The sequence below is a fragment of the Lepidothrix coronata genome, unplaced genomic scaffold (assembly GCF_001604755.1).
Source record: "Lepidothrix coronata isolate B3197 unplaced genomic scaffold, Lepidothrix_coronata-1.0 Scaffold305, whole genome shotgun sequence".
NCBI lineage: Eukaryota > Metazoa > Chordata > Aves > Passeriformes > Pipridae > Lepidothrix > Lepidothrix coronata.
The window spans coordinates 81,268-105,964 of NW_016690485.1; the positions used below are offsets into that span (position 1 = coordinate 81,268).

The 24,697-nt window shown below is 65.4% G+C and overlaps 4 protein-coding genes across 9 annotated transcripts in view; 3 read left to right on the forward strand and 1 right to left on the reverse strand.

Moving 5' to 3' along the window:
• DCHS1 (dachsous cadherin-related 1) overlaps nucleotides 1-10,391 on the forward strand; it is a 48,026-nt gene extending 37,635 nt beyond the window's left edge. Inside the window, exons 16-21 of the mRNA XM_017837548.1 lie at nucleotides 1,589-1,800; nucleotides 1,943-2,097; nucleotides 3,347-3,477; nucleotides 3,929-4,215; nucleotides 4,781-4,919; nucleotides 5,187-10,391. Of these exons, the coding sequence (XP_017693037.1) occupies nucleotides 1,589-1,800; nucleotides 1,943-2,097; nucleotides 3,347-3,477; nucleotides 3,929-4,215; nucleotides 4,781-4,919; nucleotides 5,187-7,801 (3,539 nt within the window). The 3' untranslated portion in view covers nucleotides 7,802-10,391. The remainder of the gene's footprint in view (nucleotides 1-1,588; nucleotides 1,801-1,942; nucleotides 2,098-3,346; nucleotides 3,478-3,928; nucleotides 4,216-4,780; nucleotides 4,920-5,186) is intronic.
• Nucleotides 10,392-12,587: 2,196 nt separating this feature from the next.
• Nucleotides 12,588-17,978, forward strand: TPP1 (tripeptidyl peptidase 1). Its single transcript, XM_017837544.1, has 13 exons — nucleotides 12,588-12,613; nucleotides 12,998-13,087; nucleotides 13,168-13,307; nucleotides 13,381-13,531; nucleotides 13,631-13,752; nucleotides 14,056-14,237; nucleotides 14,450-14,648; nucleotides 15,773-15,961; nucleotides 16,087-16,159; nucleotides 16,413-16,533; nucleotides 16,827-16,985; nucleotides 17,051-17,188; nucleotides 17,615-17,978. The coding sequence occupies exons 1-13, from the start codon at nucleotides 12,603-12,605 to the stop codon at nucleotides 17,753-17,755; spliced, it is 1,716 nt and encodes a 571-aa protein (XP_017693033.1). The 5' UTR covers nucleotides 12,588-12,602; the 3' UTR covers nucleotides 17,756-17,978.
• A 157-nt stretch (nucleotides 17,979-18,135) lies between these two features.
• Nucleotides 18,136-19,687, forward strand: TAF10 (TATA-box binding protein associated factor 10). Its single transcript, XM_017837547.1, has 5 exons — nucleotides 18,136-18,334; nucleotides 18,486-18,637; nucleotides 18,760-18,824; nucleotides 18,914-19,028; nucleotides 19,522-19,687. The coding sequence occupies exons 1-5, from the start codon at nucleotides 18,163-18,165 to the stop codon at nucleotides 19,609-19,611; spliced, it is 594 nt and encodes a 197-aa protein (XP_017693036.1). The 5' UTR covers nucleotides 18,136-18,162; the 3' UTR covers nucleotides 19,612-19,687.
• Nucleotides 19,688-20,137: 450 nt separating this feature from the next.
• ILK (integrin linked kinase) overlaps nucleotides 20,138-24,697 on the reverse strand; it is a 9,021-nt gene continuing 4,461 nt past the window's right edge. For 5 of the 6 annotated variants that reach the window (XM_017837554.1, XM_017837557.1, XM_017837558.1 and 2 more), the window contains exons 2-13: nucleotides 24,234-24,327; nucleotides 23,065-23,230; nucleotides 22,681-22,776; nucleotides 22,498-22,594; nucleotides 22,324-22,407; nucleotides 22,132-22,217; nucleotides 21,789-21,898; nucleotides 21,413-21,540; nucleotides 21,199-21,320; nucleotides 21,022-21,121; nucleotides 20,816-20,946; nucleotides 20,431-20,580 (exon numbers count right to left, since the gene is read on the reverse strand). In XM_017837554.1, coding sequence (XP_017693043.1) covers nucleotides 20,431-20,580; nucleotides 20,816-20,946; nucleotides 21,022-21,121; nucleotides 21,199-21,320; nucleotides 21,413-21,540; nucleotides 21,789-21,898; nucleotides 22,132-22,217; nucleotides 22,324-22,407; nucleotides 22,498-22,594; nucleotides 22,681-22,776; nucleotides 23,065-23,230; nucleotides 24,234-24,322 — 1,359 coding nt within the window. In that variant the 5' untranslated portion in view covers nucleotides 24,323-24,327. Of the gene's footprint in view, nucleotides 20,581-20,815; nucleotides 20,947-21,021; nucleotides 21,122-21,198; nucleotides 21,321-21,412; nucleotides 21,541-21,788; nucleotides 21,899-22,131; nucleotides 22,218-22,323; nucleotides 22,408-22,497; nucleotides 22,595-22,680; nucleotides 22,777-23,064; nucleotides 23,231-24,233; nucleotides 24,328-24,697 lie in introns of all 6 variants that reach the window. The other variant, XM_017837552.1, reaches the window with a different exon arrangement.

Below are 24,697 nucleotides of genomic sequence, written 5' to 3' on the forward strand. Positions count from 1 at the left end.
CCAGGCACCTTGGTGTCACTGCAAGCCCCCCCCCCGGCCCCCAGCACAGCACTGCAGGGAGGCCAGGTCAGCCCCCTGCATCCTAACAGGGGGTCTCGGCCCCCCCACAGCCATGGCCCCACCAAGTCCTGAGCGGCCTGAGTTGCAGGTTTCCTGCTGCAAATGCAGGAGTGGGTCTGTGTGAGGCTAAAGTTTGGAAGTGAGCATCACATGGCTATGGAGCTGTGTGAGCAAGACTCTGCTGCACTTCTTGTGACACTGGACTGCATGGCACACTGCTGTGGGGGCACAGAACCACTCCCCATCATCCCTATTCCTTTGCATCCTCTTGTCGTGCCCCTGCTTGAGCCACGTGTGCCCATGGTTCCCAGAACACCCTGGGCACATCCTGGCTCCGCACGGTCACTGTGGCAGTGCCACTTCATTCCACTGAGGAAACACTGCCCTCAGCAAAGCATCCAGAATACAAGATTTTTCCCTTAAAACATGTCTGTCTCTGAGTCTTGTACGCCTGTCTGTGATGCTGCCCTGCCTTCTCCCAGGGCAAGGGGCCAGTGCTGTAGGCAGACATGAGGGGTTGGAGAAGTGAGGAGACCAGAAGGGCTGGCATGGATCTGACCCCTGCCCTGTGCCAGCTGCCCAGCAGGGTTACAGAGGCAGGGGGTGCAAGGGAGACAACAGAGCAGCCAGCTCCACAGGTGGTGGGAGGTGAGGACGTGGCTGTTCCCCAAACCAGGCCCCTGTGTGGGCAGCTGCCACCCATGTCCACTCCTGGACATGTGGCTGGTTCACTGTGTGCCCTGGAACCCTTGTCACCATGTCCCCATGCAAAGCTGGTGGCAGAGCTCTCACACAGGCCAGGCTTGTCCAAAGCCACACAGCTGTTCCAGATACTGCCACTGCATCCCTGCCACTGGAGTGGTTCAGCTGCTTGTTTCATGTGGATGCTGGAACAGGCTGCAGAGAGGCTCCGCAGGACTCCTGGGGCAGGAATTCAGCCATAGGAGCTCAGTTCCCCTTTGTTCCATGTGAACACATGCCTGTAGGAATGCTGCCAACTGGTTTAGTACATCCTGCTGGTTGCCCTCCTCCTTCCTAGGAAGGATAGCAACACCTTGTTGCTGCATCAGCCAAGGTGCCCATGGCTCAGGGTGGGTGGCAGTGGGTGTCTGTCCTTAGAGCCTTTTGCAAGGCTCTTACTGGACTCAAAGCTGCAGTGAGGTGACTCTGGCTCAGAGCTGGATGAGCTTGTGTCATGATAGGAACAGCTCTTTCTGCTCCACACCTCTGGGGGGGTCTCCAGGTCGGGGGACTGGCACATGCTGTAATGTCAGCAGGAGGTGCTTGTCCCCAGCAAGATGTGGAATTTATCACTCAGGCAGTTCTCAGGGACAATGAGAAGCTGCCAATGTGGGGAGGGCTGGGAAGGGCTCGATGTATCTGTCCTGTCCATCTGAGAATGGATGGATGGGCAGAGGGAGGGATGGATGAATGGAGGAATGAATCGAGGGAGGGATGGATGAGAGGTGGACATGCTAGTGCATCACACCCCCCCTTCACTTCCCCATCCCACTGTTCCCCCTCCCAGGTGCCATCTCGGTGCAGGACTCCAGCAGTCTGGACTTCGAGGCCAGCCCTCGGCTGCGCCTGGTGATCCAGGCAGAGACCGTGGCTTCCTTTGGCTTTATGGCCATAAACCTCAACCTCCAGGACGTGAACGACAACCTGCCCCGCTTCCAGCTGCAGAACTACGTGGCGTTCATCTGGGAGTCACAGAGCTATGACTCACCTGTCATCCAGGTAGGGCTGGGGCACAAACAGGGATGCCTCAGCCCTGGCCTGGGTGGGGTGAGGGGGTGGGGGCTACACGGGCCTGGGCCTGGCACCTGTACACAGGTCCTGCCTCAGGGGCTCCACAGCTGAATCTTATGTGGCTTTGCAGGTGCTGGCAGATGACCTGGACCAGGGAGCAAATGGGCAGGTGACTTACGCCATCAACCAGTCCCTGCCAATGCCAGGCTTGTACCACATCGACCCTCAGACTGGCACCATCACCACCACTGCCATCCTGGACAGGGAGATCTGGTCCCAGACCCGGTGAGTGCAGCCCTGCTGGGGGGGTGCAAGGACAGAGCAGAGCTGTGCAGCGCAGCCCCAAGGCATGGGGGACACTGTCCATGGTGCCCCCAAAGCTGTCCCAGCCTGGCTGTGAAATGGCTCTGCAAGCAGCAGGAGCTGAGGGTCACTGTGAGTGTGGGAGTGAAGGACACAGGAGGCAGATGGCCAAGATGAGCCCAAGCATGGCCCAGCTGGGTCTCTGCAGAGCTGAGGAGATTGTGAGGGGGCCCTGGGCTCATCCATCTCCCTTCCTGCCTGCTTAATCCACACCACATCTGCTCAATCCCTTCCCACCTCAGAGCACAGCACCCTTGTGTCCTGCCGCATGGCTCCAGGCCGCTACACTACACTGAGCCCCCCCAGATGTCCCCTGCATCCAGCCAGGCCCTCTGGGCCCCTCTCCATGTGTGCATGCTCTGAACATGTTCAGCCACTCTGCCTGCACATATATGAAATGCTGGCAAACGCCCCACTGAGAGCCTGAGTCTTTACCTGCCCTTTCCCACACACCTGGCTCAGGTGTGGCCCCCCAGGCCATTTTCTCCCCCCAGCTTGTGCTTCGGTGGATGTGGGTCCCTCTCTCCTGTCTCCCAGTGCAGAAGGCCTGGGGCATTCCTTCCATCCACACACCTCTCACCATTCCAGAGAGGTTTCAAGTGTTCCCCAGCAGCCAGAGAGCCCCAGACACCTGCCTGCACCCCGCAAGGTGCTCTGTCTGTACCCACACACTTTCCAGACTCCAACACGTGCCTTAGGAGTGCATACACCTGCTGCCCTGCCCCAGCATGCCCCCCATGTACCCATACCCACTGCCCCACACGTTCTCTTTATGTATCTGCTCCTACACATGCTCTCCAGATCACCGAATCACAGAATCAATTAGGTTGGAAAAGACCTCTGAGATCATTGAGTCCAACCTATGACCAGTCACCATGTTGTCAACTGGACCATGACACTGTCATGTCCAGTCTGTCCTTAGACACCTCCAGGGAATGCTCCTCACGGATCCATCACCCCAGACACTCAGCTACTGTGCCTGGTTTCCCCACCACATGCACATGCTCCAGCCCTGTGCACACCTGCAGTGCATATCCCAGGTGCTGTGCACACTTATGGTCCATGTCCCAGGTGCTATGCATGTGTGCAGTGCATGTCCCAGGTGGTGTTCACGTGTGAGGTGCTCCCTCACACATGTGGGCACATGTCTGACCCTTGTGCCTGCCCACAGTTTGGTGGTGACGGCGATGGATCGAGGGACGCCACCACTCGTGGGCTCAGCCACGTTGACCGTGGTGGTGATGGACGTCAATGACAACAGCCCCACCATCCCGGTCCCCTGGGAAATCCGTGTCCCTGAGAGTGAGTGTTGCAGCACTGAGGGCTGGAGCTGGGGTGTAATGGGCACTATGGGGTGGGGAGGAGCCCCCAGGCAGGCTAGGCTGAGTCACACCGACTCTCTGGCTGAGCCCCCCAAGCTCTCTGGCACAACCCCTGTGGTGCAGTTGTGTCCTGAGGAAGCCATCTGAATTCCCAACTCAGCCCAGGACCCTACCCCGCTGCCACAGCTCTGGCTGCAGGCACTGGCCCTGCCTGCTCACAGTCCTCAGCCAGTGTACTCTGTGTCCATGCCAACCTCCACCTGTCCTGCCAGGCTCCCAAGACCTTCTCCTTTCCCCTAGCATCTCCCTTTCCCATGGTATCTGCCCCCCTCTCTGGTGCTCAGGCTCTAGAATGAACTGGTTTCCCACCAGGTGAGCCACGTGTGCTCCACGGGGATGGGGCTGCTTGCTTACGCCTCTGCTCCCCACAGACACGCTGCTGGGCACCCAGATAGCCCAGCTGACTGGGAACGACGTGGACTCGGGCCCTGCGCTCTCCTACACGCTGCTGCTGGAGGGGGATGCAGTGGGCACCTTTGGGGTGCTGCGCTATGGGGGCCGCATCGCCCTGACGGGGCCGCTGGACCACGAGCAGCGCAGCCACTACACCCTCACCCTGCGCGCCTCCGACACACGCCACGAGACCGAAGCGAACCTCACCGTCCTCGTGGAGGACGTGAACGACAACGTGCCCACCTTCACCCAGAGTTTCTATCAGGTACTGCGCACCAGGTGTGCCAGGCAGCGTGGGCCATCCCACACGAGCCCTCTGCGGCTTCTGCCTGGTCACCTGCACAGAGGATGGGTCTGAGCCCCTCCTGGCCCCGCTTCCTGCCTCCCAACTACATCCTGACACCCCTCATGCTGTGGTGTAGAAGGGGCTGAAACCACACAGGTGACCCTGGGACCAGCCCCTGCAAGGGGCACAACCGGTTGCAGAAGGTCCAACTGGAATGGGTTGGCACAGAGGGGAGGCCAGAGTGGGTGGGAGATGGGCCACAGCCTGGACAAATGTTTGTGGTGAGACCTGGGATCCCACGGACAGGTCCCTGATGAAGGCTGTCTCAGGCAGTGTGTGCTGCAGCTCTGGAGCCCAGGCAAGGGGCTGGGGAGCCTCAGGGATGCTTGAAGGAGCACAGGCCTCTGGGTTATGGCTGTCCTGGCCAGTGAAGTGCTGGGCCACCTTGGCTATGGCTCCCTGGCCAACCCCAGACCCACTCCCAGCCCTGCTGGGGGCTCTGGGCAGGGGTACCAGACACTGACTGAGGTTTCCTCCTCTTCAGGTGCTGCTGCCAGAGCACACACCTGCTGGCAGCGTTATTCTCACCGTGAGCGCAACTGACTCCGACTCGGGGAGCAACGGGGATGTCACCTTCCGCCTGGCTGTGCCCAGCCCTGATGTCGCCATTGACCCCAGCAATGGTAGGTGGGGTTGGTGCTCTGTGGGCTCCTCTCATGGGCCACTCTGGGGATGTCTGTGGAGGGGGGCACCCCCATGCTGGCCCTGCTCAGCCCCTCACCAGGTCACTTTCTGGGGTGTCTGGTGAGGCAGACTCAGCAGGATGGCCATCAAACGCTCCTGCTGCAGTGTCCCAACAAGTGTCCCAACACCTGCTCCTCCAGCCAATACCCCAACATCAGTCCTGACTCCCGCTGACCCTGTGCTGACCCTGGCTTTGTGCCCCACAGGGACTCTCTTCACCACCCGGCAGATGGAGTTCGATGCCAGCCAGCCCACCCTGGATCTGGTGGTGGAGGCCCATGACCATGGCTCTCCCAGCCTCTCATCCTGGGCCACAGTGCAGCTCCAGGTGCTGGATGTGAATGACCACAGCCCCCGCTTCCAGGAGCCACATTACAACACCAGCGTCCCCGAGGACCTGCGCCCGGGCACCACTGTGCTGACGCTGGAGGCGGGTGATGCCGACCTCTCCCGGGAGAACGCTGGCTTCGACTATACCATCGTCAGCGGGAATGGTGGCAATGCCTTCCAGGTGGAGAGCCGGGTGGCCTGGGTCGAGGGGCAGCTCCGTACACAAGGAGCCCTGGTGCTTGTGGAGCCCCTGGACTTCGAGACCATCCCGGTGTACAACCTGACCGTGGCGGCCTCAGACCGGGGCCTGCCACAGCGCAGCGCCACTGTGCCCGTGCTCATCGCCGTGCGGGACGTCAATGACAACCCACCCGTGTTTGCCCGGGCCGAGTACCACGCGGCCGTCAGTGAGGCCGCGCCGCCCGGCACCGAGCTGCTGCGTGTGGCGGCCCACGATGCTGACTCGGGGCCGCGGGGCCACGTACACTACACCATCAGCTCAGGCAACCAGCACGGGCTGTTCCAGCTGCATGAGACCACAGGGGCCCTGAGCCTGGTGCGGCCGCTGGACCGGGAGGCCCAGACCATGCACACACTGGTGGTGCGGGCCACGGACACACCGGGTGGGCACTTCGCACTGGTCCCCGTGGCCATCGAGGTGAAGGACATCAATGACAACAAGCCATACTTCCCGGTAGAGGTGCTGAGCGCCAGCATCCGGGAGAACCTGCCACCCGGCACGCTGGTCACCACGCTGCGCGCTGTCGACGCCGACACCGGCGCCTTCGGGGAGCTGCGGTACACAGTGCTGGAGCAGGCGGTGGGGGACCCTGCCACGGGGGATGGCCAGGACGCCTTTGCCGTCAACAGGAGCTCTGGGGAGCTGCGCTCCCGCCTCACCTTCGACTATGAGCGAGCCAAAGCCTTCCAGCTCCTGGTTCAAGCCACTGATGCTGGCAATGCCTCGGCCACGGTGACCGTGCGGGTGCTGGTGACGGGGGAAGACGAGTATGATCCCATTTTCCTGAGCCCCTCTTTCAACTTTGAGGTGCCTGAGGGCGCGCGCAAAGGGCAGAGCATTGGGCGTGTGCTGGCCACGGATGAGGATGAGGGGGCTGACGGCGTTGTCCTGTATGCCCTGGCAAAGCCCTCGCCGTACTTTGCCATCAACCAGACCACGGGCACCATCTACCTGCGCGTGGACAGCCAGCCCCAGGCTGGGGCAGGGCGCGCCAAGAGGGAGCCACGGGAGATGAGCCTGGAGGTGCAGGCACGCAGCCCCCTGCCAGCCTCCCGTGTGGCCTCCACACAAGTCACCATTGATGTCACACACACCTCCTTTGGCCTGGCACCTGACCTCAACCTGCTGCTGGTGGCCGTGGCCGCCTCGCTGGGTGTTGTGGTGGTGCTGGCCGCCGTGGCTATTGTGCTGGCACTGGTGCGCTCCCGGCAGCGCCAGGGCCGCAAGAAGGCGGAGGGGGACGGAGTTCTGGCTCGCACGCAGAGCGGGTCCCTGCAGAAACTGGGACGTGAGGAGCCGGTGCTGCCCGGGGCTGAGCATATCTACCACCAGGCACTGCCGGGGTACGGGGCTGAGCCGGCAGGGTCCTACACACGGGGTGGCTCGCTGGACCCCTCACACTCCAGTGGCCGCGGCTCTGCTGAAGCCGCTGAGGATGACGAGATCCGGATGATCAACGAGTACCCGCGCGTGGCCAGCATCACGGCCTCTATGCAGGAGCACATCGCTGCCCGCGGCCCTGACTCTGGCATCCAGCAGGATGCCGACCAGCTCTCCGACATCTCCTGTGAGCCGGCTGCGCTGGAGAGCGCCCAGTGGTTCAAGAGCAAGAAGGGCTCTGGGCTGCTGCTGCCGGGGCCACCCTTACAGCTGTATCGTGAGGATGGGGGGGGCAGTGCCTTCCTGGGTGTCCGCTGTGGCCTCAGTGTCTCCTCACAGCCCCAGGACTACGCCTTCCCGGAGGATGGCAAGCCCTCCGTGGACGGCTCGCTCACCGCCATCGTGGCCAGTGATGAGGAGCTCCGTGGCAGCTACAACTGGGATTACCTGCTGAACTGGTGCCCCCAGTTCCAGCCGCTGGCCAGCGTCTTCACAGAGATCGCCCGCCTTAAGGATGAGAGCTCCCTGCGCAAGCCCTTCCAGGCCAAGCCCAAGGCAGAGCCCAAGCCTCGCATCGACCCCCCACCCCTCATCACCTCGGTGGCCCACCCGGGCGCCAAGTCCGTGCCCCCCAAGCCGCCGCCGGGCAGGACCTTCCCACACCTGTCCTCCCTGCGCCGCTCGCCCATCAGCCACGAGGGCTCCATCTCGTCCTCGGCCATGTCGCCCAGCTTCTCTCCGTCACTGTCCCCGCTGGCCGCCCGCTCCCCCGTGGTCTCGCCCTTTGGCATCTCGCAGGGGCCGTCGGCCTCCACCATCAGTGCTGAGCACTCGCTGGAGCCCCCCGAGGAGGCCGAGCTCAGGATTTAGAGCTGGCCCCTGGACTCCTCCGCCCCAGCCCAGAGCCATGGGGCTGGAGCGGGGCCCAGCCCAGGGCTGCTCACACGGGTGCTCCTCCTGCTCGCAGCACTATACCTGGCCTGGGCCCCAGGGGCTGTGGGTGCCCGTGTCCTTTGGGGCTGTGGCCCCTGTCCCTGTGGTCTGGCAGACCCCACACTGGCCGGTGCCCTATGGACTGCTGACCCCAGTGCTGGCACCCTGGGGCGATGGTCCATGTGCTGCTCACAGTGTCTTGGATCGGCGCCGGGCAGGATGGTGCGTCACGGTACTCAGTGCTCTGGGAGTGGCTGGGAGCAGAGGGCTGCTGGGCCAGGGACTGCAGACCCAGACCCTGCCCTCCCCAGCCCCAGGGCCATGCAGCAGCCCAGATGCAGGATGACCCTGCCCTATCCCTGCTGCCCCTTCCCTAGTTGCTCCCAGAGCAGAGGGATGGTGCCCTAGCACTGGTGGTGATGTCCGAGGGCAGAGGGACGATGCCCCACAGCTGGGGATGATCTCCCAGGGTAGGGGGACGATGCACCACAGCTGAGGGCAATGCCCCAGGGCAGGGATGCTGCCTGCCCATCTGTCTGTGCTGTCTGCAGGGACAGGGGGCTGAACCTGCCCCCTGACCGGGAGGGGACACCCACCCCACATCTGGATATGGCAGATAGAGAAGGCAGTGCCAGTGTCCTGCTGTCTGTCCATGGCTGGGTGGGGACAGAGGAGCCTTTGAGGTCTCTCCAGCCCTTCCACCACCCACAGTGCAGGTGACGCTTCCAGGGGATCTCCTGCCCAGAGCTGCAGGGAGCTGTTCCTGGGGTTCCAGGGAGGGAGGCGGGTGCCCTGCTCAGTGTGGGAGCCCTATTCCCTGGGCCAGGTGCCTCTCTGGGCGGGGATCCCAGGCAGGAAGAGTGTCCAAGCATGGGCAGTGCAATGGGGCTGGCAGAGCTGTGTGAGAGGTGGTGGGGACAGCCCAGCCCCAGGAGCAGCAGTGATGGCTGCTGTGACCCCCATCCACCTGAGGCCTGGTGGGCAGCCTGCAGCTGCAGGGATGCAGGTGAGAGGGGGTACCCCAAAAAGCCACATGGCCTGAAGCTGGTGTGGTGGCAGCCAGCGCGTTCTCTTACAGCCACAGCGGGGACACTGGGCAGCTGGATTCCCCTGGGGCCCTGTTGCGTGACTGCTCTCTGGGACAGTCTAGGTCACAGGCGCCACCTCCACTGGCCCCAGCCCCCTGTGCAGGACTGCTCTGCACCCCTGTCATGCATGTTGTGAGCACGGGACAGAGCCCTTTGTGATGGGGCCGGTCCCCATTCCCTCCCAGCACCTCGCACAGCCGGCCATGGAGCCGATGTCACACTCACACCAGGCTCAGCCCTCACTGGAGCTTACTCCGAGCCCACAGCTGCTCACAGGGAACAGCCACGAGTTGGGATCCCTGGCAGTGCAGCCAGGGGTTCTGCCACTGCGGCCTCGCTGCCCCCCGAGGTTGTGACCCCCACACAGCTGTGGGTGCAGAGTGAGGGCCGAATCAGGGCACGGAGAGCCCTGTGGCAGCCCTCAATTCACAGCCAGTCTGGGCATGAGCATGTTTGGGGGTCAGGGAGGACACCCCGCATCTGAGCAGGGTCTGGGGGAAGCTTCCTCCCATCACACTTTCCCCAGACCCAGCACCTGCATGCAGTGGCTGCAGCCCCAGCCCCAAAGATGTTGCCTGTTCCCCTTATTTCCCACGAAGAACCATCTGTGGCTGCAGCCCCATCTGTCATCATCAGCCCCCCATCCCCCTTGTGCTGTGGGGGTCCCTACACCGTGGAGGTCCCCCAGTGTTGCACCCCAGTCCCAATGTACAGTGGGTCGCAGTGACAAGGGACAGGGATCTGTAGCAGTGACGGGGGCACTAATGGGGCACAGGGTCATGTCCACCCTGCCTGGGATCCACAGGGACCTGAGGGGCTCTGGGAGGGGGGGACACTTCTGCCTTGGTGCAGGGACAGCCCACAGAGGCTCTTGGGGTGGGCACCCCCATCTTTGGTGGGCACATCTCTTTGTCCTGCTCCCAAGCACTGTGGGAACAAGTTGTGCTCCCTGGGCCCTGTGAGAGCACTCTGGGGGTGTCCTGTGCTTCTCAGCCCCTGCAGGGGCACTCTAGGGATGCCCTGTGCCCCCCAGCCCTGCTCTGCCCAGGCTGCCCACACAGCCCAGCTCCCACTGCACATCTGGGACAGGGACACAGACAGGTCACCCTGCACACCACATGGAAGGGTCAGACACACGCACCCCACTTTGGGCTGGGGTCACCGAGCCCCCAGTTATTTATTTTTACACATTGTACTACGATTCCTGTTTTTACTCGTTTGTACCTTTTGTATCGTGTCTCGCGGAGCTGCATGTACCGGCGCTGCCCGCGGCCGCGCAGGGGCCGTCTGGCGCAGCCTGGACCCAAGTGCCAACTTCTCAAAAAATGCCTTAATAAACCACACACGTGTTTGTATGGACATGGCCCCATCCGTGCTACTTGTGCCGAGCTGGCACTGCGTCCTTGCAGGACTGGCAGGGGAGGACAGACCTGTGCCACAGAGGGGTCACCACATGGCTCAGCTGCTGGCAACATGCCACGGGCCATGGGCCTGGCCAGGCTCCAGCACCCATGTCCATGGCTGCATCCTGCAAAGTCTCTTCCCCATCAGGCTGGCAAGGCTGCAGCCCAGGGTTGTCCAGCAGCGAGGCTGATTGTGTGTCCCTGTGGGCACACACAAACACAGCTGTGCGAGACGTGACTCCACGTGTGCACACAGCTGGTCCCACATGCCATGGGCAGGCCCATCCCATCCCGCTGCCTTTGCTCAGGTGAGGGCTGTGGGCAGGGCTGTACGGGGACCCAGAGCTGCAGCAGCTGGGCTCAGACACGCCATCTGCCCAAATGGGTGCACCACGTTCCCAGGATTCCCACTGCAGACACCTGGACATATGAGCCCCTGAGGCCACGGCCCCATCACAGACACCAGCATGCACAGACACAGACTGGGGATCCTGGTGGTCCCACCAGTCTGCCCAGTAGCTTCAGCTCTGCTCACCCCTGTTGGGTGACCTGCACACATGAGGGGTTCTCCACTGATCTCCAGATCCTATGATCTGGCTCCACATATCAGCCTCCAACAGTCCCCCCGACCTTGGGAAACAGTCCTACAGTCTGAGAACTGGAAGCAGCCATGCAGCCACCAGGCGTGGGACGTGGCCATACCCACACACCGACCATCACATACCTACATGTGACCAGTTGCTTCCATCCTGCCTTCCCTGCTTTCCCATTTTTTTTGCTCCCCAAACCACCCTGCTCCCTCTTTGTCCTCAGCTCTCAGTTCCCAACATGCCATAGCAAGTCCTGCACAGCCCCAACCTGCTCCGCAAGGCTCGCCCCCCAGAGCGTGTCCCAACCCCCCCGACAGTGCCCGGGGGGGCAGCTCCTGTCCCCCCTGCTCTGACAGGGCCAGGAGAGCAGCTGCCGTCCCCATACTCTGACGGGACCCCTCGCAATGTGAAGGTGAGTGTGAGCCGGGGAGAGCCCCCCTCCCCGACAGTGTTCCTGGGGCTCTTCTGCTCCTTTATCCCCCATCCCGACCCCTTCCAGCTCCCTGCAGGGGCACACCGAGGCCGAGACCAGCAGGATGCTCTCGGTGCCATTGTCCTCGCCCGGCGTTCCTGGCCTCGGGAAAACCCTGCTGCCCAGAGCAGGGACACACCTGGCCCCGTCTGCCGGAACAGCACACGAGCGTGCCCGGGCACGCGGGGCTCCAGCCAAGACTCCGCGGGACACCGGGGCTCCCTGGCCCCTCCGGGCTCCAGACCGGCAGCAGATGCTCGTTAGAGTGATTAGCTCTGTCTGGGCGCCCTAATCCCGGCCGGCCAGACGGGTACGGGTCATGATCTCTTGCAAATCCCATCCCATTTAGAGTCCACCTCCAAGCTGGGACCAGCTGGACACGGAGGGGTGCAGCCCCGGCCTCCGGCCAGCGCCAGGGCGGCCAGTCCCTCCCTGCGGCTGGGACGGGGCCGGGGCGGCGGTAGCGGGAACGCGGACAGCCCTGCCGCGGAGCAGCCGGGGCCAGGCCGGTGATTTTCGCATTGCCCGTCTCTTCCCGGCCTGGATTCGGCTCTGCAGAAACAGGAACACAGCTGGGACCGGCTGGGAGCGGCGGAACGCGATGTGTGACGCGGCTGCCGCCCCGCGGCCCCTGCAGCCCCCGGCCGAGCAGGAACACGAGCAGTGCTCCCCCGGCCCGACGGACGGAGCCCCGGGAGCACCGGCGCCCCCGTGCCCGCGGGGTGCAGGGCAGCGGGGGGCCCGTGGGCCGTGCCCGGCCACTGCCGCTGCCCAGCCCGGGCTCCGCCCGCACGGGAGCCCTGCGCCCCCACCAGTCCTGAACCCCGACATGGACTCCGAGCCGCATTCCCCGTCCCGCCGTGGGAACGGCTTCGCCACACCCCGGGAGGCGCCCGGGAGAGGGACGGGAACAGGGGCCGGTGCCGCGGCCGGGCCTCCTCTCCAGGCCGCCGGCGAGGGGGGGGCCTCTCCGTCGGGACCGTGCCCGGGGCGCGCTGGCGAGCGGCCGGGAGGGTGGGCTGGTGCCGGGCCCGGAGCCTTGGGCCTGGAGCCTGGGTCCTAGACCCGGATCCCGGTCCCATCCTGGCGCTCCCGGCCCGCTCACCACGTGACCGGGCAGTCACGTGAGCGCTGTTTTGGTCTCCCCACGTGGCCGGGAGTCACGCGGCCTCACACGTGACCGGGATGGCGCGGAGGTAACGGGGCCGAGGGGACTCCCCGGGACGGGGGGTTCGGACGCGGCTTTCCGGCGATGGGAGGAAGGGGCGCCGAGGGAGATCAGGCGAGGCTCCTCGGTGCTGGCGGTGACGGGGACTTGAGCAGTCAAACGGGGCTCGCCGGTGAAGGGAGGAATGGGGGCCGGGGGCTCAGACGGGCTCCCCGGTGTTGGGACTCGGGGGGTTCAGACGGGGCTCCCCAGCCCCAGGGTTACAGGGGTCGGACGGGCTCCCCGGTCAGAGGGACTCGGAGGGCTCAGGCGGGGCTCCCCGGTGACAGGTTCTCGGGGGTCAGTCAGTGCCCGGTCCGTCCCGGTTTCCCGGGGCCGTGCCGGTGCCCGCGCTCCCCTGAGCCCGTTGCAGGTGTCGGGGAATCCCCGCTGTGCTGGTGCTGTGTGCGGCCGCCTGGAGCTGTGCCGCGGGGCTGGCGCTGGAGCGGGACCAGCCGTTCCGGTAGGTGTGGGGCGGTGGGGTGGGTTGGGATGGGACGGGACGGGACGCCGGTGCCGCCCCTGCTCACCGCCCCCCCACAGCGTGCCCCCCGGTTGGACCCACGCCGGCCGCGTGGACCCCGGACAGCCGGTGCAGCTGACCTTCGCCCTGCGGCAGCGCGACACCGCCCGCCTTGCCCGCCTCGTCGAGGCCGTCTCGGACCCCCGGTCCTCCCAATACGGTAACGGCTGCGTGCCCGAGCCCCCCGGGTCCCCCAGGCCTGTGTGGGGGTCTGAGCCCTCTGTGCCTCGCAGGGCAGTACCTGTCCCTGGAGCAGGTGCGGGACTTGGTGCAGCCATCCCCAGCCACGCTGATGACAGTGCTGAAGTGGCTGCAAGACCATGGAGTGGAGGACTGCCGGACTGTCACCACCCTCGACTTCCTGGAGTGTCACCTGCCTGCGAGGTGAGCCCCGAGGGCTTGGACCTGCTCTGGTGGTCCCGTGGTGGCTGGGCCTGTGTACTAGACGTGTCCCATCCCGTGGTGACTGTCCCTGTGTTGCAGCATGGCTGAGCTCCTGCTCCCTGGGGCCGAGTTCCACCGGTATGTGCATGGCCAGCGCAGCCTGGTGCGGTCTCCACTGCCCTACACTGTCCCCCCGGAGCTGGCGGAGCACCTGGACTTTGGTATGTTCCACTTGTGGGAGATGAGGCTGTGGTGCAGTCCCAGCCCCCAGGAGCCCCCTCAGCCTCCCCACAGCACCCTGTGTGCGATGCCCACTGGAGCCCACGTGAGGAGGCTCCTCAGGGCTGGGGCTGCAGAGCTGGGCTTCCTGAGCCCTGCTGCTGGCCAGCCCATGTGGACACGGGGATGGTGAAGGGGGAGCCCAGGGGCCATGGAAGGTGATGGGGGAGCCCAGGGGCCATGTCCTGCCCTCCTGGGGCTCTGTGCCCTGACGGTCCCTCCGGTCCCACTGGGCTGTGCCGCAGTGGGTGGGATGCACCGGTTCCCCGTGGAGCGCACGGTCAGCAGAGCCGAGGCCAGGAAGGACGTGGGGTCAGCGGGAGCGTCGTTCCACCTGGGTGTGACACCGGCCATCCTGCGCCAGAGATACAACATGACAGGGGGGGACGTGGGGCTCCTGCCCAACAACAGCCAGGCCTGTGCACAGGTAACAGAGCTGCCCAGATTGGAGGTCTGTGGGCTGGGGCAGTCCTGTGGATTGGTGCTGCTCTGGGGGTCACGAGACAGCTGAAGGTCCCTCGGTGGCTGCTGGGAGTATCTGGTGTAGCACAGACCTGTGCTGGGCAACTTTTGAAGTCAGGATCAAAATCTTACCTTATTTTTTCAAGACAAAACAGTCTGCCCCTTCATATTTTGCAGTTCCTGGAGCAGTACTTCCACCAGGCCGACCTGGCTGAGTTCATGCAGCTCTTTGGCAGCAGCTTCGCCCACCGCACGCAAGTGGACCGGGTGGTGGGGCACCAGGGCCATGGCAAGGCTGGGCTGGAGGCCAGCCTGGATGTGGAGTACATCATGAGCACGGGTGCCAATGTCTCCACCTGGGTCTTTAGCAATGCAGGTACTGGGGGGAAGCCCTGAGGGGCGGGGGAACACCTGGAGGGGAAGGGGAATGCCTGGAGGGGCAAGAGGAGAGCCCCAAGGGGTGGGGGGAACACCCAGAGGGGTGAGCAGAGAACCCTGAGGGATGAGGGAAGAGCTTGCAGGGCTGTGCAGGCACACCTGGCTGCAGTACAGCCCCGAGTGCCTTCCAAGCTCCCCCACCAAGTCGGAGCTGACACTGGATTCCCAGCTCGTAGGGGAATCACCCTTGATTTGTGTAGCGGCTTTGAACTGTGTGAACCTTCAGCATCTAGAGTATCCCAGAGCAGAGGTTTCCTCACCAGCACCATGTGGAGCAACTGTCCCACTTCGCTTCTGTGGAGGAGGGCACAGCCATGGCATTTTCTGGCCTCGCTGGAGTCTCCTAGTGGAGCAGGGAGAGTGAGGGGAATTTGCAAAAACAAATTGCCAAACAGGCTGCACAAACACAAACAGGGCACAGTGCTGGGGGCAGTGTCCCTGTCCCAGATTGAGAACTGGCTGAGCAGGAGGCGAGTGCCCCAGGGACACTGTCCCTGTTCCCGACAGTGACAGCAGCCTGGCACTGTCCCTCCCGTTGCCCCCACACAGTTACTGCTGTGGGAAGAGCGTGGGGACAGTGAAGTGAGTGACTGAGAGTGAGCGAGGGTGGCTGGGCCTCTGCTCCCCTCCCAGTGGAGAGGACTGGGGGGCAGGGAGGGACCTGGGCAGGACCAGGTGGAATGCGTGGAGGTGGCATGTGCGTCACTGCGCTGGGACACACTGCCACGGGAGGGGCTGAGGCCCTGCTGGATCCAGAACTGCCTAGGTGGCTGCAGCCCTGTGGCAGAAGCTTGGAGAGAGGGGTGTGTTAGCCTCTTGCCCTGGGGTTCAGGGCGACCCTCCTGCCATCCCCGTGGGCCAAGCTGGAGCCTGGTGCCATCCACCATGACTGGCCCCAGGATGAGCTCATGGAGCTCCAGGCTGGCCGTACTGTGACTCTGTGCCCCGTAGGCAGGAGCTGGGAGCTTCAGCCCCCAGTGCTGGTGGTGCTGCTGAGACAGGGCCCCCTGCGCTGTCCCCCACCCCTGGTGTCCCTGTGTCCCTGCCCCGCTGTCCCCACAGGAAGGCATGAGAGCCAGGAGCCCTTCCTGGCCTGGCTGCTGCTGCTCAGCAACATGTCAGCGGTGCCGTGGGTGCACTCGGTGAGCTACGGGGATGACGAGGACAGCCTATCCCTTGCCTACATGGAGCGCGTCAACGCCGAGTTCATGAAGGCAGCGGCGCGTGGCCTCACTGTCCTGTTTGCCTCAGGTGTGGCCGGGCCCGGCACGGCCTTAGTGCCGAGTGTGGCTGCAGGAGTCCCTCCGGGGATCCCAGGCTGAGGGGCTGCTGGGGCGCCGCGGTCACCTGTCCCCTCTCTGTCTGTGTGTCGGCAGGTGACGACGGTGCCGGGTGCCGGCGGGTGCACAGTGGGAACCACACGTTCCGGCCCAGCTTCCCAGCCTCCAGGTGGGTGAGGGAGGGAGCCAGGTGTGGGGGCACTGCTAGCCTCAGTCCCTGTGGGGTCTGAGCCCCCCGGGGATCACCTGAGAGTCCCCACCAGGGCCTGGGGACACTCGCAGACCCCAGTTCTGGGGCCTGTGCAGCTCTTGGGGGTGGTCTTGGGTTTGTGGGGCAAGGCTGTGGTGGCGAGGGAGCTGTGGGGGGCTGCTGAGGCCCAGGCAACCATGTGCCCACCCACAGTGCCCTCCTGTCCCCCTAGCCCCTATGTCACCACTGTGGGTGGCACATCCTTCAAGAACCCCTTCCTGGTGACGGAGGAGGTGACGGATTACATCAGTGGGGGCGGCTTCAGCAACATCTTCCCCATGCCTGGGTACCAGGTGAGGGTCACCTGCACTGCTGGGCTGCCTGGGGCTGTGGGGGGCCTGGTGGGGAATAATGGACTTGAGGGTAACCACAGGCCATAGTGTGGTGACAGTGGGCTGTTGTGTGGGTGACAGTGGGCCGTGGTGGGGGATGAAGGCCGTGGTGGGGGATGAAGGCCGTGGTGGGGGATGAAGGCCGTGGTGGGGGATGAAGGCCGTGGTGGGGGATGAAGGTTGTGGTGGGGGATGAAGGTTGTGGTGGGTGATGAAGGCCGTGGTTGGGCGCTGACAGGCTGTGCTGTCCCCAGGCCGCTGCCGTCGGGCGTTTCCTGCACTCAGCCTCGAAGCTGCCGCCCAGCTCATACTACAACAGCAGTGGCCGCGCTTACCCCGACCTGGCCGCACTCTCTGACAACTACTGGGTGGTGACAAACCGCATCCCGCTGCCCTGGGTGTCGGGGACCTCGGTAAGGGCCCGTCCCCCGCTGCCCTGCGGGCCGGGGGCTGCGGGCTGAGCATGGTGTCCCCGCAGGCGTCCACACCGGTGGTGGCGGGCATGGTGGCGCTGATCAACGACCGGCGGCTGCAGCGGGGGCTGGCGCCCCTCGGCTTCCTCAACCCCGCGCTGTACCAGCTGCAGGAGCGGGGCCTCGGTGCTGCCTTCTACGATGTGAGCGGGGCAGAGGGACAGGCTGGGGGGCCATGGGCATCCTGAGGGGCTGGGCACACCATCCTGGGGGCTGGGGTGCCATGCGTGCCCCAAGGGACTGTCGTGGGGGCTGGGGGTCTGTCCTGGGCCTCTTTCTCCTACAGCCGTGCTTGGGGCATGGCCAGCAGTGCCCTGCTGGGGCACAGGAGAGTCCCTATGACCTTCCCTCGGGAGGTGTGTCTGGGGAGGGTCCCTGTGGGCCTCCCTTGAGCTTCGTGGGGCAGGTCCCTTTGTGTGGCTGTGGCTGTTTGGGGGGTGCTGTCCCTTGAGGAGACCCTAGGGAGGGGGGGCCTGTGTCATGGGGACCAGCATGGGGCCTGTTGTGGGGGTCCCCATGCTGGATTTCCTGGGGTCCCTGTGCCCCCGCACTGAGGCTGATCCCTGCAGGTCACCCAGGGCTGCCACCTGTCTTGCCTGGACGGCACTGTGCAGGGCCAGGGCTTCTGCGCCGGCCCTGCCTGGGACCCCGTCACCGGCTGGGGCACCCCTAACTTCCCAAGCCTGCTGCGGGCGCTGCTGCTGCCCTGACCGGGACGCCAGGACACGGAGACTGGGACACTGGGACAGGACAGTGGGATCGGGACACGGGGACTGGGACAGCGGGACTGGAACAGCGGAGCACCAAGATCGGGACAGCGGCACTGGGACAGCGGCACACCGGGCCTGGGACACGGGGACTGGGACAGCGGGACGCGGGGACTGGAACAGCGGGACGCGGGGACTGGGACAGCGGGACGCGGGGACTGGGACTGCGGGACGCGGCGGCGCTGGAGATGGGGGGGCGGGGACTGTCGGGGGCGGGGACAATAAACACGTGGCCCCGCCCCTTCCGCCTCTGTGTGTGCCGGCGGTGCCGCCAGGGGGCGCGCGGGGCGATGAGCGGCGCGGCCAATGGCGCGGGCGGGCGCGCGCAGGCGCGGAGCGGAGCCGGGGCCATGAGCGGCAGCGCCGATGCCGACCCCGTGCCCGCCGCCGCGGCGGCCCCGCCCGCACCCGCTGAAGGCAGCAAGCCCAGCCCGGCCGCCGTGGGCAGCGCCGCGCCCGGGGCGGCGGGGGGAGGCGCGGCGCGCGGCGCCGAGGGCGGCGCGGCCGGCGGGAGGGGGTCCGGTGAGTCGGGGGGAGCGGCGGGGAACCCACGGGGCGCCCCGAACCAGGCCGGCCGGGGCCGCGGGGCCTGCTGGTCGCCCGGGGCCGGTGTCCGCGGGGCCCAGAGTCTCGGTGGGGCGGTGTTGCCGGGGCTGACCGCGCTGTCCCGCAGTGCCTGTGTCCGCGGCCGTGGCCGCTCCCCCGGACGGGGCCATGTCCAACGGCGTGTACGTCCCGCCCGCGGCCAACGGCGACGTGAAGCCCGTGGTGTCCACCACGCCGCTCGTGGACTTCCTGATGCAGCTGGAGGACTACACGCCCACGGTACCGGCGCACGGGGCGGCTCCGGGGGGACGGGACGGGACACGAGGCGTATCCCCGGGAGGGGACGGACACGGGGCAGCTCCCACGGGGCCGTGGAGCTGTCCCAGCTCTTCCCTCCCCAGATCCCGGACGCCGTGACGGGGTATTACCTGAACCGGGCGGGATTCGAGGCTTCGGACCCCCGCATGTAAGTGGCAGCAGGGCGGGGGGCGGCAGTGGGGCCCACGGTTAGGATTAACCCCCCGGCCCCTCGCCGACGCGGTCCCTGCCCCGCAGCATCCGCCTGATCTCGCTGGCAGCGCAGAAGTTCATCTCCGACATCGCCAACGACGCCTTGCAGCACTGCAAGATGAAGGGCACGGCCTCGGGCAGCTCCCGCAGCAAGAGCAAGGTGGAGGCACCAGCAAACCCCCTCTTCAGGCTGGGGCTGAGCTTGGGATGTGAGGAGCAGGAACCCCAACCCTGCCGTGCTCTTGGGGGTCCCCGCGGGTGGGGAGGGGCTGGCAGGGACATGCTTTGGTGCCCCCCCAGAGTGTGGGAGCAGCTGCCTCCTGGCAGCTCCAATGCTGGGGAGCGGCTGAGAGGGGGTTAGTGGGGACCCTTGTAATGTCACATCAGGGGCCTGGGGTCCCGCACGGGCAATGGCACTTATTGCTCAGGGTCTGGGGGTGGCTGAGGACACAGCGCGATGGAATGTGGGGAGCTGGGAACATCCCAACACTGCCCAGCAGCTCCTGTGGGAGCAGGAGCCCTATCCCTGCTCTGGGGGGTGTCGCACAGCCCTGGCAGCTCCTCTGGGAGTGGGACACCCCTATCCCCATGCCATAGGGGAGTCCCACCCCCCTGGCTGTCCCTGCCATGACTATGTGCCCTGTGTCCCCCAGGACAAGAAGTACACCCTGACCATGGAGGACCTGACGCCGGCGCTGGCCGAGTACGGCATCAATGTGAAGAAGCCACATTACTTCACGTAGGGCCTGGGGGGCTCAGGCAGTTTGTAGGGGCCATGTTGGTGCCATTAAACACCCAGGAGGGTTTTGTGGGAAGGCAGCCCGGCTCCTGTGCCTGCACTCACAAATGCTGGCCCTGGCTCCCCAAAGAGGGGCTGCCAGGCTCACCCCCTTCTGCCAGTCCTGGGGGGCTCAGCCCTCCCCCCAGGGCTGGAGCAGAGTGGGGCGGGGGGAACAGGACTGCCCAGCACTCTTCCCTTCTCCTTCCCAAACTGTTTCCTACAGGGAATGCTTGGGGGCTGCACTGGCAGCACTGCAGATGGAGCCAGGGAGAGGGCCCTGAGCCCACACCACCACCCCACTCCATGCCAGGCTCTGTGCGGGGCACCTGCCGAGGGGGTCCTGAGCCCACCCACCCCTGCACCAGGCACCTCCTGAGGAGGTCCTGAACCCACCCACCTGCACTGGGCACCAGAGGTTTGCTGTGGGTGCCAGTTTGTGCCCAGGGCTTCACAGACTCAAGGGCAGCCCCTCTCTGCACCCCAGCAGCTGAAGGTTCCATACCAAACGTTTATTTGGGGGCCGGTGGCCATGCCGGGGCTGGAGGGAAGCGGCCGGTGAAGCGCGAAGCAGGGGCAGTGCTGGGCGTCACGGGCAACCCCCCTGGCCTGCCCCCCCAGCCCTAGGGGCTGGGTCCCGCAGCGGAGGCAGCGCCGTCTGTACCGTGTGTCCGTGGCTGGCTCAGGGTGAGGGGTGTCCCCTGCTCCCCCCGGTTCTGGGGTTAAAGGCACTTGGGGGTGGTGGGGGGTGCAAGGCAGCACTGGGAGGGGAGGCACCTCCCCTCTACTTCTCCTGCATCTTTTCCAGGATGGGCACAATCATGTCAAACTTGGGGCGCTTGGCTGGGTCCTCGTTCATGCAGATCTTCATCAGCTTGCAGATGTGGGGGGAGATGCCAGGGGGAATGGTGGGACGGAGCCCCTCGAGTGCCACCTGCGAGCAGGGAGAGGGGCTGGAGTCAGGATCAGGGCCCTGCCCTCGCAGACAGGGACACCTTCCACCAGCCCAGGTTGCTCCAAGCCCCTTCCAGCCGGGCCTTGGACACTTCCAGGGATGAGGCAGCCACAGCTTCTCTGGGCAACCTGTGCCAGGGCATCACCACCTTCACAGGGAAGAATATCTTTGCCCTGCCTGACCTAAATCACCCCCTTCCCCTCCAGCCCCTCACCTTCATGCCAATTTCCATGTTGGACAGGTCAGCAAAGGGCACCTCCCTTGTCACCAGCTCCCACAGCAGCACCGCGAAGCTCCACATGTCAGCCGAGCGCCGGTTGATCTCCTCTGGCTTCTTCTGCAGAGCTGGGGGGTGGCAGGGGGTGAGCAGGGCTGGGGTGGAGAGGGGCCAGGCTGTGGGGCTAGGAATGGGGCGCTCACCTTCAGGGGCCACCCAGGCTGGGGCATACATCCGCCCCGGGCACTGGAAGGAGAACTTGACGTCGGCCATGCTGATCCGTGCCGTCATGTCCTCGTCGATCTGGGGAGAGTGGGTGGTTGGCAGGAGCCTTCGGGGAGCCCCCCTGCTCTGGGAGGGGGTCTGGGCCCCCCACTCACCATGACACTGCGGCTATTGAGGTGGTGCCGCGGGATGAGGGGCTCGAGCGTGTGCAGGAAGGCCATGCCCCGCGCAATGTCAAAGGCAAACTTCACTGCCTGCATCTGGTCCACCACGAAGTCTGGGGAGAGCATGACAGGGGGTGAGCCTACCCCAGGGCTGCAGCTGGAGGGGGCTCCACTACCCCCAAATGCGCTGTCCCCCAGCACTCACTGGTCCCCTCGTGCAGGACGTTGTACAGGGAGCCATAGGGCATCCAGTGGCTGATGACAATGGGATGGGGGGCTGGGGGGGCCTGGCAGGCACCCAGCACCGGCAGCACGTTGGGGTGGGAGAAGATCCTGCAAGAGAAGTGACAGCCCTGAGAATGGGGCGGTGGGGGGAGCTGCCTGCACCTCCTTAGCTGTTCCCTGCCATCCCCCAGGGCCTACCAGCCCTTGGGCACCGCTCTGGAGCATTCCTGGCCCTGCGGAGCAGGGTAGGTCCCACCTGCCCCACACCCTGAGAGCTGTGATGGCCCTGGCCAGATGCTGGGGTGGGTGGCCCCAAGCAAGTGCTAGTGCTGGTCCGGGGCAGGTGGGGCACTCACCGCAGCTTAGGGTACTCCTCGTTGAAGTCCCGGCTCTTCCGTGTCGTCCAGTCCCGGATTTTCAGCATTTTGATGATGATGTCATTGCCCTGCCAGCGACCCTTCCACAGCTGGAGGGGGAGCAGGGGCACAGGCACTGTGAGAAGGGCAGGAGATTCCCAGCCCCCTCCAGGCTCCTGCCTGGGGCTGGGGGGGCCTCTGGAGCGCATGGGACCAAGGGTCCACAATGAGCCAGGCAGGAGCCCCCCCTGCACCCAGCTGTGGGACCCTGGAGTGGCCGTGCCTGGCAGGGCCAGGACACGGGGGATCTGCACAGGCCTGTCTGAGGGCAGGAGGGACCCACCTCTCCTGACTGGTTCTCATTGAGCTTCTGACTTAGGCTCAGCTGTTTGAAGTCAATCCCAGCGAGTTTGTTCAGGGTCCCATTCCCTGCAGGAGAAGGGGGATGGATGCCCACAGCTGCCAGACCCAGGGTCCGGCGCTGGCAGGGCATGGGGGAACCATGACGCCCTGCCAAAGGACCCCCAGTCCTTACTTGGCCGAGTGCGGGTTGTGCCCTTCCAGAACGTGTCCTTGTAGGGGATCTTGGTGAGGCTCTGGCCCAGCTTCTCAGCGCGCTCTGCAGAGGGAGAAGGAGGAGGGTGGCACCCACTGGCACCTGGAGCCTGTCACGGCCAGACAGGTGTGGGGCCCTACAGGGCCCTCGTACCTTTCAGGACCTCCCGCAGCGGTGTCTTGGCCTTGTCCGTGGGGGTCTCGCCGTATTTATTAGCAATGCTGACCAGGGCCCCGCTGCCCACCAGGTCCTGAGCGAGCAGAGAGCGAAGGCTGTGGTTTGTGATCTCCCCCCTCCCCTCCTCTCCCTCCTGCCCATCCAGGTGCTCCCGCTCACCTCGGCCACCTGCTCATGTCCCCAGAAACAGGCATAGTGCAGTGGTGTGTTCCCATGCTCGTTCACTGCATTGATGTCCGCCTTGAACTGCATCAGCTGAAGACAGGGGACAGTCCCTGTGAGCCCAGTACTGTCCCTGTGAGCCCAGCACTGTCCCTGTCCTCCCTGCGCCTTGTCCTGGGGGAGGCAGGAGCAGTACACTGGGAGCTGTGGGGAGGGGGCTGAGCTGGTGTGGGGCTCATAGGGATTCAGAGGGGGTCGGAGGGGGGGGCTCAGAGGCACTGTGGGCATGCCAGGTGACGTGGGGATTGAGCACTCTGTGGGTGGGGCGGTGGGCTGCACAGGGGGTGGGGAAGGGCAGGTGCTGGCATGGGGCACAGGTACCTTCTGCACGATGTCGCGGTGGCCGTGGCTGGCAGCCAGGTGGAGCGGGGTGTCGTCCCCCCGGTTCATGACGTTAATGCGAGCCCCCCGCATGATAAGCATGTCCACCACGTTGGAGCGGCCCTCACGGCAGGCCCAGTGCAGGGGGCTGAACCCGTGGTCATCCCTGTGGGGCAGTGGGGGGACCCTGCTCAGCTGCAGCCCCTCGGCCTGGGCACAGTGGGCATTGCCCACCAAACGCTGGCCACGGGGCCAGGCTGAGCATCCATCCCACTCCCGCCCACCCCCACCAGGGCCCCGGCGGCACCAGCCAAATCCTTTCTACTCCAGGGCTGAATCACAGCTGGATCCCCTCCCTGTCCCCCCGCTCCGTGGCCAAGTAAGGGAGGAGGCGGCAGCCGGGCCTTAAATGGAGATCAGGGACTGGCAGGGGGGCTGCCACAGCCCCAGCTCCCCTCCAGCCCAGGCTCCCTCCAGCTCCCTGGCACATCCACCTCCACCATAGCCCCACAGCCAGGGGGTACCTGGCACAGAATGCCCCTGTCCCTTGGACACCCTCTGTGGGACTGGGAGAGCTCCATGTGCCTGGAACCCCGGGAGGGGTGGGGAGGCACAGCCAAGGGAGGCCCCTTGTCCAGAGCTCATCCAGAATGCTGCAGCCATGGCCTGGCCGGGGTCAGGCTGTGCGGGGTTGGGCTGTGCCAGCTGCACACACCATGAGTGGCTGCTCCAAGCCCTGTGCCCGGCCCAAACACGGCTCCTGAATGGCTGTGGGCCCCACAGTCCAGTGGGACCCCCAGAAGGGGCTGTGTGGGGCAGAGAACTGGGCACACGGAGCGCCCCACACAGCCCCCGGCCCCGGTGGTCCCGGCCCTCCCATCAGACACAGCCGTGCGCCCACACAGCTGCTGTGGTCTCCCTGGAGAGAGCACGGCGACACAGTCACCAGACAGTGACCACCGCAAGGACGGGGAGGCTCCCCCGGCCCAGCCGAGCCCTGGCCATGGCCGTGGCCGCGAGGAAGCGGCCGGAGGATGTTCGGCCTCGTGCTTCAGCGATGCGGTAACTTCCTCCGGCGGGGAGGAGCCGCGTCCCACCGCCCGCCCGGGACATGGAGCCCAGTGCAAACCCCCCGGCACAGCCCCCCCGCCCGGCCCGGCCCCGCTCACCCCTGGTTGAGGTCGTTCTCGGTGTTGTCCAGCCACAGCCGCACGGCCACCGCGTTGCCCTCCCGGCACTGCGTGAAGATGTCGTCCATGGCGACTGTGGGAGGGAAGGGGGGTAAGGACGTGGAGCCCCCGATCCTGCTCACCCCTGGGGCAGTAATGGCAGGAGCCTCCCGGCCCCCTCCTTGTCCCCTCCCAGCCCCTCCCCGCAGCCCTGTGGGAGGCCGAGGGCTGGGATGGAGCCGGAGCAGCGGCCCGAGGGGAAGTTCCCGGGTGACTCCAGCGGGGCAGCGGCCACCCGCAGGAAGCCAGCCTGGCACCCCCAGGCTTATCGCCGGGCACAGCCAGCCCTTTACCCGCAGCTCCGGGGGGAGCAGGGCTGGGGGAGCTCAGCATCCCCTGCACGGGATCCCATAGATCCGGGGGGAGCAGGGCTGGGGGAGCTCAGCATCCCCTGCACGGGATCC